Source organism: Oryzias melastigma, linkage group LG5 (assembly GCF_002922805.2).
Source record: "Oryzias melastigma strain HK-1 linkage group LG5, ASM292280v2, whole genome shotgun sequence".
Taxonomy (NCBI): Eukaryota; Metazoa; Chordata; class Actinopteri; order Beloniformes; family Adrianichthyidae; genus Oryzias; species Oryzias melastigma.
Window position 1 is genome coordinate 27964035 of NC_050516.1, and position 15907 is coordinate 27979941.

At 41.4% G+C, this 15907-nt stretch overlaps 1 protein-coding gene across 2 annotated transcripts in view; it reads right to left on the bottom strand.

Annotated features, from left to right (window-relative positions):
• Positions 1-1981: 1981 nt before the first annotated feature.
• The window catches only part of pax7a (paired box 7a), a 53562-nt gene continuing 39636 nt past the window's right edge, over positions 1982-15907 (bottom strand). For both annotated transcript variants that reach the window (XM_024270144.2, XM_024270143.2), the window contains exons 8-9: positions 5455-5704; positions 1982-4510 (exon numbers count right to left, since the gene is read on the bottom strand). In XM_024270144.2, the coding sequence (XP_024125912.1) occupies positions 4395-4510; positions 5455-5704 (366 nt within the window). In that variant the 3' untranslated portion in view covers positions 1982-4394. The remainder of the gene's footprint in view (positions 4511-5454; positions 5705-15907) is intronic.

Genomic DNA, 15907 nt, shown 5'->3' on the forward strand with positions numbered 1-15907 from the left:
GACTACAAATGTTTTCTTCTTCTGCAGTTTTGCATGGCGGCGGTTTACTCCCTAAGCTAAGAGGATACAGCGCCACTTCAAGACACTTTATTTTCTCCGGCAATCCAAATTCGTTTCTAACTGTGACTCGGTGGCTTTTTTTTGCACTGTAATCTAGTCAGGAGAAGCTCTCGGTTGTTGAGAAAAACATAAGTTCTTATGATCAAGGAGTTTTACTGTTTGGAAATGACTCTGTCCTGTAGTGGGTGAAGAGCGGAAGTGACGTGCGGTTCGCGCATGCGGGGTAAGCAGTGCAACCGATTTGCTTCCGCATACAATAAATGCAGCCATAGGTGGAGCGCTCCGTGTTTGTGTGACAGGTGCTCGTTTTTGTTTGTTTGTTTGTTTGTTTTGTAGCTAGTGCTTCGTTTTATTTTTTCATAGCTTTTCTCAGTTTTTTTTATGAAGCTAGCGCTCCATTTTTTCCCTTTTTTTTGTAGGTCGTGCTCACTTTTTTTGGGCGGCTAGTGCTTCTTTTTTTTCTATGGCTTGCGCTCAGTTTTTTTGTTTGGCCAGCATTCCTTGTGTTTGTGTTGCTAGCGCTACGTGTGTTTGTGTGGCTAGCGCTCCGTGTGTTTGTGTGGCTAGCATTCCTTGCGTTTGTGTGGCTAGCGCTACGTGTGGGACTAAACGCTCCTCTTAGAACAAAATCTTCCTTGAGAAAAAGTTTTATTTGAGTAGGGGGGTGTTATGACTTTGGACATATTTGGTTGTGTTTTTTTGTTTTGTTCTGTGTTTTGTGTTCTTTATTTCTGTCAGAGTGAAACATTCTTTGTGTTTTTGTTATACATTTTTCTTACTTTTATGTCCCCTAGACGCAAAGGGGCATAACACTGTTACAATAGGGGGGTAGTATATTTGGATAAACCCCTTTTGTATTTGAGGTTAAGCTTGATTTTGGTTGCTTACTTTTAAGATTTTTTTTCTTGGACCGGATGGAAAACAAGAAGAGACTTGAATGTTAGAAGGAAAAGAAAGGAAGGGAAAAGGGAGTTAACCAAGTTGATTACAGAAGTGAAGGGTGGTAGAATCATAAAGTAAGAAGCTGCTGGAGGTTTACCATCATTCCTATCAGATTTAAATGTTAGTCTAAAGGGGCGGGGCCTATCCACACACACTCATATGTTACAAACACCTGTTGGCTCCAAAAATTTCCACATACAAACATATCAACACAGTTAAGACACTTATTCAAACAAAACAAAACATGTAAAGCATTTCACGCAGATAATTTGTGCAAAGGTGAGCTGACACCTGTGCACAGGTGGGTGTTTACTTTCTACTTAGGCGAATACTGACATTGTATAAAGAGGCTAACCCCCACACAAAGATCCCAAAAATAAGCTGGGTGGGCAACTAGATCCGTGCTCTGCTCCAGTCTTCCCCTTGCAGACAAATAGATCCATGAACGTCCGTGTTTTTCTTGTCTGAGCTGGAATCTTGATCAGAACTAGTTGGATTGAGTGTAAACAGATGGATGATGGGAAATGGGGGCGGGTTTATTCCACAGCAATCGTTTCGGCCATAAATGAGAGACAAGTACATGTTTTAGGATTTTGGCCACAAAACGGCATATTAATAATTAAATACTACTGGGAATGCTTTGAAAATCGATCAAAAGATGATTAGAAAGGGACTTAAATATGTTTAAACATGCTTGAAAACGCTTAAAAATGCTTAAAAACGTTTAAACGCAATTTTTTTAATGTACTGTAACTTTTCAACTGTTAGCAAGATCCTTCAGAATCTACTGGAATTACGTTGATCGTGTTAACAATTCAAAAATTACAGCAAGGCAAATAACGTAAACACACAGTGAATTACACATACACACAAATAAATGAACTGATCATTTGTCAGCTAACTAACTACATTTTTTAATTATAAAAAATAAAATAAAAATCCATCATTCACACAGTCACAAAGGAAACAAAGGGCCAAATCAGTTTTGGATCTTTAATTGATAACAGTTACGCCAGTGTTACAGTAAACACACCAACAGGCTGAAGGTAGTAAATACCAATACAAGTTTCCCACTACTCTAATACTTCATACAGCAGAATAAATTATACCATGATAATATACACACATGCGGAACTGAAAAAGGAGGAAAGGAAAGCACGGATGTGAGAAAGCAACTAAACGGGTTAGGGGTCAAACAGACAAGAGGAAGGGCAAGGAGCTGTATTCCTTAAATATCCAAATGTTTGTTGAAGCAAGTGTTAGAAATGGTCTGGATACACTAAAGACAATTCTAAAATTTGTCCTTTTAAAATATACACGAGAGAGGCATCGAAGCGGAGCAGCTGCAGCAGCTGCGGTCCAGTGCAGAGTCAGCTTTCCTTTGTTCTCTTGAAGTCTCATTGGTCCACCACTCATATGTGACTCTGCTCGGTTGTCCTGTCGAGGAGAAGCTGTTGTCACAGTCATGCTTGGCCCAACCCTAACGACGCACGCCGAAGCATGGCGTCCTCGGTCCAGTTAGAGCTCCAAACCAAGTGGTTTAAAGTTCAAAAAGAAACAGCTTTGTTTCTCACCACCGCTCAAATATACAGAGTGGTCCAGAGCGTCCATCCGGAGACACCAAGCCTCCGTTTTCCTTTCGGCTTGGATCGGTTTCCGTGGAAATAAGATTTGACTAATTTATACAAAGTCGTTTTCGCAAATGGGCCAAAAAACAGAAACCAAACTTTTGGCTGAAACAAGTGAAATAATTAAATACAATTCAAACAAAATCAACATTAAAAGAAGCTAGTGAAAGAAGTCCAAAGCAAACGTTTACTTCCACAGATCTTACCTCTCACTCTTTTTGTTTTAGTGTAAAACATAGCTTTTATAACAAACAATACACAATCTGCTCCAGCTACTGTACATTTTTTGTTTTTAAAGGTGAAAGAGGACCAGATTCTGCCTAAGGTCTGTGTACATCATCACAATGATGTCAAATAAAACAAAAAAGGGGAAAAAAAAACATTTAAAGGGAACAACTGGTCCCAGATCATGTCAAAAGTCAACTATGAGTACTACACAAATGTTTCATATTCACTATTACTGCTGTTTTTCTTCTTTTTCTCTCTTTTTTTTCCTTTTTTTTGTGTGTTTTTTTTTTTTTGGTATAATTCAGTGAGTACTTTAAGTAGAGGATTAGACAGGGCTCCGGTCCAAAATGAAGTGGGGGGGGGGCAATCAGTGGTTTTACCTGTGGCCTTTCACAACTGACTGGATTATGAGATTTTCCACAGCGCGTGTAAATGGCACAGCTTGTCTACTTTTTAATCTGGTGACAGAAAATTCTGGAATGCTCGTAGTGTTTTTGCAGACAGAGCCCGAGGAATGTTTTGAAGGAATGCTTATTTAGTCGGAAAGTGGAAACCAACGGAAGACGTCAAAAGAAAAGAAAAAAAAAAATAAACGAAGGAGGAAAAAAAAAGGACACAATAGGAAGGGTCATTGTGAATTAGCTTTGACATTATATTTGTGTGATTTAATCTGCTTTACACTGTTTAAGTCACCCAGGATTTCCCTAGCAGATGGGATTTGGAGGGAATGGGGGCGGAGTTAGCCCTCCTTGGCAAGGTCCATATTTCAAAACACATTAATTTCCCCAATCCTGTTTTTGCAAACAATGCCTTCTCCCCACGGACCCCGGCTAAGGATGGGATGGAGGTTAAAACGGGAAAGCTATTGGTCGCCAAAACACTCCCTGCTGAATCCATCCGAGCCAGACTTCCCACAGAGTGGCCAAGTCCTTTAGGAATGTCAAGAGAAATATGAAAGTGGGAAGGTCAAATCGCTTGGAAGAGCAGCTTGGAAAACGATCATCCACTCCTGTGCCGACACACAAACAGACGCGGGGTAGCAGACACTCAAGAGACTGTCTGTCACCCGGCGTGCTTTTACACACCAACACCAAACAGAGAAAAAAGATACAAATGGAATCGAAGAACAACAGAATTCACCATAATCATATAACAGCAAGGAGAATCTTAACAATATCAAAAAAGGAACAAGAAGTCGAGTCGCTCGAGTGATATTGGTTTTGTTAACTACCGTGAACAGCAAGGTAAAGTACATGTTGTGGAAGGTCGAATGAGCTGCACCAATAGCACGGCGGAGAGCAGGCCCACCGTCCTAGGAATCGTCTCTGCCCCCTTGAGGAAAATAAACATCGTTTCGGGGGGAGGGGCACACATATTTTTGAGAAAACGGGAAGAACGCCACCTGTTACTTCAAACAGGTTTGACTTCCCAAGTAAACCCCCACGCCCCATACTTTTGTCTGTGAAAATGGCTGCCCTGGAGTTCGGACTTGATGGAGCGTGAAAAGAAAGAAGTCAGCGTGGGTTCGGAGCAGGTTTAGTAGGCCTGTCCCGTCTCCACCTGTAGGAGCCCCAGCACCGCCGAGTGGTCCCCGAGCTTCATCCTCCTCTGGGTGGACAAGCTCACATTCTTAGCCAGGTAGTCGACAGCAGCTGCACGGAGACAACAAGACGGAAAAGTGCATCAGACAGGTGGTAGTTTAGGGTCATGGCCTCATCTCAATCCTGTGATTGGGGCTGAAATGAGTTGTGGCAGAAGAAAATAGTAAAATCAAACATTCACACAGTCGGAGTGAAAGATAAGCATCCCTCCCCTGCTCCTCGTGTGAGGATGGCATGCTGTTGGCACAGAGCATGTGCATCCTGGTAAAGTCTCCATGCTGTCACTCACACAGGCCCCTGTGTGTGTTCTGTGTGCCAGTCTTCATTACTCCTGGCATCTCTGATTTCATGCCCTCCACACTCTGCATGGCCGATCATTTTCGTCGTCAGACGGCGGCTCTCTCCTCTCTCCTCCGTTCATTACCCATCCACTGTGCTCAATCACCGTCTTAATTAACCTCACATCAGCTCGCATCCGCGCTGCCGTCAGCTTCAAAAAATGCCGCGCTGCACACTCAGGAGGTGACAGACTGACGGGCACTGGCTTGCATTCGAGTGCAACGTGGACCGTCTTTGAAAAACGAGGGTCGCCAGATGCCCAATATGCCAAGTCGCAGCCGCGTAAATACAAACAAATGTCAGTTGTGGGCCTAATGGGGAAGTGTGCTTCATTTTACCTCTTATAAATGGCTTTGACAGCATCACTCAATTATGCTAATCTAATAAGGCAAACTCTTTCCTGTCCTGCGGGGGTATGAGTGAGGAAAACAAGAGAAAGAGAGGTGGGCAAGAGGACAGTGTGGCCCCTCAGGGTGTCCCGTTCTTTGAAGTGGCCCTTTTACTCATTCCCATCCAAGTGGAGTGGGGTGTGACTGAGGCAGCTCTGAACCAGGATGGAGGGGGGGCATTTATCAAGAGCACGTGTCTACCTCCACCAGTAAGGCTACAAAGGTCAGAAAGCTATCTCGCCATAGAATAAAGAGAGTTCTACTCACTCTGGCCGTACTGACTGTACTGGTAGCCTGCAGTGACGGGGTCCACGCCGTAGCTGGTGGCGCTGTAGGTGGGGGGGCAATATGACTGAGAGGACGCCAGGCTGTCCACACTTTTGATGCTGTCGGAGCGTTGGCTGCAGCTGGCGGAGATGGGGTTGGAGCTTTCCAGGCTGCTGTGCAGGGGGGATATGGAGAAATCGTGCTGCGGCTGAGACGGTACTGCGCTGGGATTACTCAGGATACTCATCACCTGGAGAAAGCAGAGGACGAGAAGGATGTTTGAAATTTCTAAAACGAAGGATCAAAGCATTCAGAGTTGAGAAAAAGTACTTTTTTTTCTCCATGCAAGTAGTGTCATCTTTGCTCTTCACGGTGAACTATAGAAAGACACCATTTCAGCTATGAAATGGGGAAAAGGAATAACTTTCCCATCTTTTTTTCTGAAGAGCAAGGATACAAGGATCCTGATGAGGTTACCAAAAAAAAAAAAGGGAAGCGAACAAGAGATACTGTTTCCATTAGCTGGCTCTGCCAGTAAGTGTTCTGCAGTGGGACAGAAGAGTCCCAGGGTGATAATAGACCCACCATCCTTGCCAGACAGCCCCTGTCCCAGAGCCTGAGGCCTGAGCCCAGGCCTACAGCTCAACAAGCACCAAGGGAGTCCCTAATCCCTCGCCCCTAGCCTACCCATCTCATGAATAGTAATGGAGTTGGAACTGGTAAATGATCCCCTCAGATCCCCACACAAAGGAGGTTGCACAAACCAAAGCGAGTGGACCATTGATGCTGCAGGTTCTGGTTCATCTGAACCTTAAAGTTGCATGAAAGAGATTCTGTTCAGCGCAGCAGATAAAAAAATAAGTCTATCGGAGGAAAATATTTTACAATATGTGTTTTATCAATAAATCAGTTATATTTTTCTGCAGATTTTCTTAAATAAAAAGTGAAGTGGTTTGAGTCAGACGGAGGGCGTGGTGGATAGGAAACCGTCTCACACATGCTTTCCTCCTGCTGCAGGAAGGCCTTCCTCTCAACATCAGGTTCATGTTGAGCTTTGCTATGCTGCTCTGGCCTTTGGCCCCTCTGCTGCTAAACCAATTAGCCCATCATGGAGGTGGTTAAACAGGGGTGATAAGAACACAGACAAATGCCTGCGAGTGTGCAGGAATAGACAAATGCGGTGATGCAGGAGCAGTGCACCGCCGATGCACGCAGCCAAAAGTATCCCACAGAGGGTAAACGAACAACGTTCTGTAGATTCATCTCTGGAAATGTCTTCCGAGGAAATAAGGATGCTCTCCAAGCAAACCACAGACATAAAGGCTGGTTAGTCAATTCCACATGTTCCTTCTATCAGCAAGGAAAACCCCTCCGTCCCTTACACATCTGCAGGCAAAGCGTGTGACACTCATCCATAAGAAAAGAGATTCATAGCCCCCTTCATGCAGGACACATGTTCCCCACATATGGAGCTGAGTTAAACACGTAGGACCGAATATTCTGATTGTAAAGCGAAGGAAGAGGAAGCAGCAAAGTGTCCGACGAGAAACAGCTGGAGGGCAGCGCACTATTTTAGTCACTGGTTAATGGAAGCTTGATCGCATCGCGTCCTTATGAAATAGAATGGCCAACATTTGGCTCCATTATTAGTCATGCTTGAATGAATTCTTCAAAAGAAGATGGCTTCTTTTCTTAGCCATGTTGTGGCTTTTCTATTTTTGTGAATTAGGACGGGTCAGTTGTTAAGAGTGCGACGCGCGTTTGTGTAAATGAGGAGCCTATATTAATGAGTTTAGATGAGACAAACCTCAGAGGGCAGATCCTGGTTTCCTCTGCACACTTTTGACTTTGTGTATCACTACTGCACTTTATTTTTATTAGACCAATCAGGAAAAGTCCTCTGCTTTTGCCCTTAAAGTCCTTCTCGAATCCTGTTTTGATCTATTTTAAAAGCATTCCTAATACTTTTTTAACTAGGAATATGCTGTTTTTAAGCAAAATCAAAAAGCTGAATTGTATTCGAGGACATAGTTTCTGCAGAGCGGCTCATCCAGCCTGTTGGTTTTAAATAAGCCTGCCCTCATTTCCCATCATTCCTTTCTTTGTTCACACTCTCTCCTGTTAGCTTACAGCCCCTTAAGATCCCAATTTAGTGGTGCTACAAAAATGGCGAGCAAAATTGGAGCTATCCAATTTTAAACCACATGTATGTTCGGATTGCTTCACTAGGCATCACATAGTGCACCGTAAAGTGCACTATATAGTGCGTTCACTATTTTCTAGAATTTTCTGAATCTACTAATTGCAAAATGGAGTGCACTAGAAATTTACAAGAAGTCTTTGCGAAAAACTAGCGTGCATCAGTGCATCACTACATTAACAAAAATAGACCAAAATGCATTGCTGTTGAACAATTTTTGCAAAAAATAAAAAATAAAGCATCTTTAAAAGTAATTTTTTAACAAACTATCCACATTTTCATCATCAGGACACAGTGGAGGCCCAAATAGATGTTGCAAAATGTTCGCATTAATATGATTTTCACTTCATGAAATCGATGATGTCCTAGAAAACCAAAAGAAAAGTGGCGCCCGAATTGCTTTTAAAACTCAGGGCACTATATAGTCCAGCACTTTAGTTTTTTTGTAGTTAGGCATTAGGGTGCAAATTCAGAAAAAGCCCAGATGTCAGCTCAGATGAGGAAAACAATCTATGGATCTATTTGTCTGCAACAGAATGCATTTTTCACACTGCATTTTTTTGTCTGCATGCAGTTTGAATAAAGAAATACCCAGAAATGCAACTTTAGGCTTAATTTTCTTAATACATGTCCTTCATTATAAGAGAAATCCCACATGTTAAAAATGCCAAATAAACGATTCGTCTTTAATCTTGTGGCACTTTTCTACAAGAAAAAGCTTTGAATTAGGATTATTTTGTACCCATTACATAAAGCAAAATCTTCTCTAGACATCAAGCTAACATTTAAGTCACTGGTTGCTTTAAATTTGATCATATAATACATTTGTATTTCTGCAGAACACTTTAAAATATTGAGACAGAACTACTGAGTTCCACTTAAAGTTTTTCATAAATGTAGAAAAAACTCTTCTAGATAGAGGAGTTCCTGCCTTCCTCCCTGACACCCTCCTCCTCCTCCTCCTCTTCCTCATCTCTTTTTCTCTCCTAGCATGCAGCGCGCTCCCAGCAGCCCGTTGTTCGTTTGTTGTTTGACTTTGTGTGAGTGCTGGTTTGGGAGATAATGTGAGCCAGGACCTAGTTTAAAGGACAATGCTCCAGGGCGTTCCTTGCCTCCCTTTCTGTCTCCGTTTTTCCCCCTCCCTCATTCTCTGCAGATAGATTACTTTATAAATAATAATAATAAAAAGTAATTAATTCTCTCAACTTCTGAGCCTCCCAGCCTGTGGCAAAGTGAGCGGGGAAGTGTAAATTGATACAATGTGCATCCTTTCAGATAAATAAATAGCACACTTTAAACAAAAAGAGACGCTTTCATACCCCCTTAATTTTCCTCAACAGTCCAATTATGTTTTTTTTTCTAGTTTGCTTGAATGTTTAACTAGTTGTTCTTTGTTGGTGTTTGCTGCGGAATAAAACCCAGACAAAGCTGAGAGCGGCGCTGCTGGGAGTTACGCAAGAAAAACTGCACCCAAACTTGACAAAGAAAAGTGAAGAATGCGCTAATTATTTTTAAACCATTATAGATAACGTCAAAAACATTCACGGGATTACTTGGATTTGCAAATTCTAGCAGAAATTTTAACTGAAAATAAATGTTTTCCTTATTAAAATTGCATCTAATGCATCAAATGGCTCATTAACATAGTCTAAAAAAGACAACAATTAACTTTTTATAAAAATAATACACTTAATTTATACTTCTGAAGGAGTGATGTGTATCAGTATATGGAGTTAATAAACTGAACACAGGAATTAAAAATGCCGCAACAAAATCAAGTTTTAAAATCTACACTAAAAATAGAATGAATAATGAATGAAATGGATCATAAATCAGCAAAATTTCTTTTTTTTGTTGTTTAAGTTTACAAGTCAAGGTTGTATTGCATGTTTTTCTTTTTATTGAACAAAATGAAAATGGGAAAAAAAGTGATTACTAGCCATTAATCCAACCATTAATACAATGTAGCTTTTAAATATTTAAAATAAATGAATATATTTTTTGATACAAAATAACTTTAATTTTTTACTTTTGACAGTTGCAAAGTTCCTTTCAAAATAAAGTACCCTAAATAAAGATCAAATAAGATCCTGTTGCAGCGCATTCACTTGAATTAAAAATGCAATAAAAGTCTATAATTGTGACTTTGGTGCACAAGAATTCAATGTTTTTTTATATCTACATAGGCAAACACTATGATATTGGCTCTGAACAACAACTATATGCTGTTGTGTAGCAAAAGATAAGAATGTGTGTTTAACCTAACTAGAAAACGTCATATTTATTCAAATTGTTTGCATTTCTTAAGCCAAAGAGCCACAATGGAAGAATAAAGGAGTGTGACTCCAGAGTCTCAGGTGGAGGTGACTAAAAACTTTCCAGAAAATGATGAACCTTGCTGCAGATGTCACAGCGATCAGCCTTAAAAACAGCAATAATTTACCAGTGTAAATAGAAAAAATGGACTCAGGAATAAAGCAAAAAAGGGCAAAGGAGAGACCAACGCTGGGTGGAAAAAAAAGGAAAGTGGAAGTACGAAAACTCCTCTAGGACCGTGGTGGCCTGAGGGCCAGCCTGCCTGGAGAGCTGATAGGAACCCCTTCTGTTCCTCACCCAGCGCCAGCTCCAACACACCTCACTCCACAAATACTCTTAATCTGCGCAATACTGGATTAGTTCTTCTGTCACCGATACCTCCCCGTTCTGCCCAAATCAAAACGCCCCCAAGATATACCTTTAAGTTAGGCAGAGGTCACTGGGGCAGACAGGGAAGAATGAGCACTCCAAATGTCTGCAAGTTATCTGAGCGCTGCAGAATAGCATTGTGCACCTTAGCAGATCTGCCTGGCTGATACTCGCTCCAGCGGGGAACGATTTAAAGATCCACAGTGATGATGACACTGAATTTTCAGATCAATATTTGAAGGCCTGTCCTGGGGGTGTGATTACAGAAAGAGAACAGCTCTTAATTCCATGACCCACAAGTGACACAAATCCAGTCTGGAAAGTGTGCGACTTAGCAAACAGACCAGATTTTTACATGAAGGGGCGCCATTGTGTGTCTGATGACAAAATAATCAGAAGAGTTATGAATAATAAAGACACTACGAACTTTATCACATTAAATATACATTTAAATCACGTGTCAAAGTCAAGGCCCGGGGGCCGGATCTGGCCCTCCATGTAATTATATCCGGCCCGGCAGATCCTTTCATTTTATTGTTATTAATGGCCCGATCTTATCTTCCGCTTATTTTTAACTTGTATAATTTTGACAAAACTTATTTTATGGAGAGCAAATTATTGACAATTATTTAAGGTTTAAGTCGATTTATTCTGGAATAATAATGCTACAGTTTTATTTTTCATAATTATGTTAAAAAGTTACGTTTTTTAAGTTTAAAAAATTGGCAGTATGCTAGTTTTTGGGGCTATTTTGGAATTTACTAGGATATTTTAGGCTTTCATGGAGTTAGGCTAATTTTTACATGCTAGCTTTTTTGGAGTTTATATTTCAGCTACATGCTAGCTGTTTTGGCTAATTAATTAAAAGAAATTAAGCTGTTTTAGGACTATATGGGATAATATTAGGATAGTTTGGATAACAGGATAATATTTACATGCTAGCTGTTTGGCTAATTTCGCTTTTTTTCTTTTTTTAAGCTTTTTTGTAGCTTATTCTGCTAGCTTTTTGGACTATTTTGGCATTTACTAAGATTTGTATAGGGTATTTTTGAGTTTAGCTCATATTTCAGCCACATGCTAACTGTTTTGGCTAACCTAAGTTTTTTTTTGTTTGTTTTTTAGGCTAATTTGGCATTTAGCTAGTATTTTAGCTGGCTATCAGCTTCAGCGTTTTCAACTATTAGCTTCAGTGATTTCAGTTATCAACTTCAGCGTTTTCAGCTTCAGTTTTTTCAATTTTAGCATATTCAGCTATTAGCACTAGCATCTTCAGCGGCCAAATTCAGCTTACAGCATTCACACTAGCATTATCGCAGGTAATGCTATATATCTAGTTCATGATTATGTTAAAAAGTTACACTTTTAAAAATGTAGTTTTAGTGTTCAGTGAATGTTTATCCTGTTTGGCCCGCGACCTAAGGTGTGTTTTTGATTTTGGCCCCTGGTGCGATTGAGCTTAACCCCCCCGATTTACATAAATCGACGTAGAAACCAAACAAGAAAATAAAAATGTCACATACTTTTCCCCCCAAAAGTCAGTCACTCCCACAGCATCTCACCCTTCCCCCACCGCTCCCATCAGAGGGCCGGCCCAGCGGGCAGTAAGGCCCCACATCTGAGCAGACAAAATGACTATTTAAAAATAACAGTGATTGCATAAATTGAATTAAAGCGTTTTGGTCACGGTGGAGGTGGCGCGAGGGGTGGCGTGGGGCCGCAGCAGACAGGCAGCAGATGACGGGCCCGGGTGCCACCGCGTTAATTAGCTGCAGCACATTAATAAAAACTGAAGCGCCTTCCACCATCGCCGCAGGATCGGGAGCCAGAGGTGGAGGGGGAACGGAGGGGCGGGCTGCAGAGAAGGAAGTGAAGAATCAAATACATATTGGCGGGGTGGGGTTGGGCCGCTAATTGTGTTCAATTAGGCTGCTGATTGGCACTGACAGAATCTGGGCATTGACAAGCCAGGCACAGATGAGGACGATTAGCGGGCGCTGGAACAAGCTGTCACTCCTCACAACACATTTACCCCCTCTCTGCGCCTGCCGCTCCTCCGTAGGTGTTCATGCATACAAAAGAAGCTCGAACAAGTCAAAATGGATGAGAGTTTGTATTCACATTAGACCTATTCACCTTGCAAATTTTTAATTCCGTTTCTGGTCCACTTTGCTGGTGTCACGACTGCACAGCTGTTGAAAGCAGAGGAAGGTCGCCTCCCCTCCTAAACGCCCCACGGTATCTGCTATAAACCTGGCCCCGCACTAACCAGAGGTTAATATGCCGTCTATTGGACTGCAATTGGCGAATGTGTGGGGAGCAATCCTCCATTCTCTGCTAGTGATATGCTTGAGTAACTATGGGATGGATTCAGCCAGTGGGAACAAGAGAGGGCCCCCTCTCAGTGCAGGCACACACAAACACACACTTTCAACTCTTCGCACCTTGCACAGACGCCTCTTCTAAATTAAACGGCAGATTTTCTGATTCCAGGAGAGTGGTTCCAGCGAGGCATGGACGGTGTGTGTGCTCCGGGGAGGAAGGCGAGGCAGATCGAGGGAGGAAAAGAGGGGGGAGAGGAGGAGGAGTGTTTGCTGAAAACAGCAGGGGCCAGGTCTAGTGAAAAATGTCAGGTCAAATTGTTCTTGACAGTGTTAATAACTGCACCTCATAGCAATAATTACATGTAAATAAATAGTGAAATAGCTCTCAGCTGGAGACTGAGTGGGAAGAGCTGCTGCACGAGACAACCAGCTGAGGATCCAGCACCATTCCATTCTCATCCTATTGTCAAAGGCGACAGATGAAGAGACAAGAGCAATGATGCTTGCTGACATGTTTCTGCTCTTTTTTTTCTCCCCCCTTGCCCTAAGAAGTCTTTCTACCAGCTGGATGAGCTCTGCCAAGTGACAGAGAAAGGGGGGAATCTGCAGAGTAAAGAAAGGGGGACATGCCGAGAGGGAGAAGAAGTCAGAAAGTATTAATCACAGCCATGCACCTGTCAGAGTGGCATCTGGAACTAACGGGAACCGCATGGGGCTAGACAACAATCCAAACGTCAGGCCAGCATTGAAGGTTCAGGCCCACCTTTTCTGCACACAACCCCTACCGCCAGTGTTGGAGTAACAGATTACAAAGTAACAAATTACTGTAATGTCATTACTTTAGTCAGTAACAAATTACAATTCAAATTTCGTTAATAAGTTACTGGACTACAGAAACTCTTGTTACTCCATTACTTAAGTTTTGTAGTCTATGACTTTTTTTCTCAGTTTGATGAAACAAAACGGAGAAAAAAAGTAACCGGCGTAAACGTGCGCACAAACTACTGCATGTTTTCATTTTTCTAGGGCTGGGTATCGATTATAATATCCAGAAACGATTCGATTCAATTCACAAGAAACTGGATTAAATTAAATCCCGATTTTTTTCCGATTCTTCAATTCAATTTTGAGTTCACACATTTATACACATTTAGATGGATAATGTTTTGAATATATTTATATGAATCTGATACAGTTCACATATTGTAAAAAGTATTAGTGAAATAATGAGATTGTTAATATCATACCGTGTTACATGGTTCCACAAAAGGAGAATTTCTAAAAAAAAAAAGTTCAGATCATCAACATTGTAAACATTGTTCTGCTTCTCCTGGAGGACGGTTCAGTTTGGCCACTAGGTGGCGATCGCCCTATAGCATTACACCTTATTCCAGTAGAAGAAAATATAAGCAAAAAACTGTTTTAGACCAAAACCGATACATTTAAAGAGAATTTCCGTAAAAGAGTTTGGAAAATTCATGCCTGTGAGTTAAATAAAGATGTTCATTTAGGTCGACAGAACGTTAGCATTAGCCGTTCTATGGGAAATCCCATTAAACGTTAGCATCAAGCTAGCGGGTTTTAGCTTTATGTGCTAAATCGATCTCTATTTTTATTAACCGGTTATTGATCTTTTAAGCCTAAATTGATTCAAATGGATTCGTGGATTTTATCTCTACATTTTTCACAATGCTGTCTGATTTATATGGAAGTCAGGTTACGTCTTGAACCGTGTTCACACTTTGTATGAGGCAGTTAATTTAAAAATAAAGTTAAATGAAAAACGAGAGGATTTTGTTGATGCTGTTTTTCCCTTGAGAATTTGTACACGACTAGGAAAAAAAGTAATGAGGAAAGTAATTTTATTCAGTAACTAAAGTAAAGTAATCAATTACTTTTTAAAAGTAATTTACCCAACACTGCCTACCGCCAGAGAGATGAGTCACCTCCAGCTGTCCACAGCTTTGTTTATTACTTTTGTTGTTGTTTACTCCTTTTGCCTTGGCATTGTGTGTCCGTACGAGACGGGAATCTCCGCAGATGAGCTTGTGACACTGTGTATGCCCATGTGTAATAAGTGTTTTAGATAGGATCAGTGTCTGCGCCCGTACTTTAATAAAAGCAGTGCCACTCTCCACCTTATAGGCATTTTAGCTGCGTGGGACACACAGCATGTGAATCAGTCTCAGTCATTTTCCTCCTTAAATCCCCATCTTCTAGGATTTACTGAAATTCATATTGGCTGCCTCTGCAAGATAAATGTAAATCACATTCCCTTATATTTACTATTTATCAGGATGCAGCAGCTCACTTTCAGCAGGAAATATCTCTCACCCGCACACAAACACCCTTGCATTTAAATAGCATTTTTATTGTCCGCCATAGCCTTTCATCTGGGCGTAGGGAGAAGAGCTGCCTCTCCAGGGGAGAGAGCTGGAGCAGGAGAGGAAGGTGGGGAGAGGGAGAGAATGCAAAGCACTATTGGCAAGGCATCATTGGATGACAAAAAGCCAAGTGGAGGGAAGCAAGGTTGGTAGGTGAAAAATAGATTATGAATAGCGCCAACCAGAAATATTTTGGAAAGAAAACCAAAATGGCAGCACTCTGCAGCAAGGAGAGAGTCAAAAGAGGAAGCGAGCAACAAATGGCTCAGGTGCATGGAGGCACTTTGAAAAAAAAAAAAAAAAAAATGCCATTTCTGAAAAGACTTCAAAAACAAACTAAATGAAAACTACGGTGCTTGCAAAGGACCAAAAAAATAGTTCAAAAGTGTTGCAAAACAACAGCGAGCACTAATAATCTGTTCAGAAACAGTATAGCCAGTGGATATGATTTACAGTCCCTGGATTTTCTTGGTGACTGCCAACAGCAGGTCTCCTTTTTTGAAAGCCTCTTACATCTTTTTTTGTACTTGCCAAATTGAAACAGTATTTGTTTTAATGGGAGTTCTAATTAACCAGTATGTATTCCCCCACTTGCTCTGCGAGTGGCTGAGCGATGAATGCAGGCTATGCGCTCATCCTCTTTGATTTGTTGTCAGCGGAGCCTGCCAGCTGACACAGTGCCCGGTGAGAGGCTTAATGCCCAAGTTTTAATAATGTGGGGGACTACACGAATCTCCCCTTCTCATTGGTATTCAGGTGCAGAATGTCTTGTTAGAAGTCAGGGAGGGAGGCGGAATGAAGCCAGCGCTCCAGATTGTTCCTTACATTTTCCCCTCTCCGTTTTTTTTTTTTTTTTTTTTTTT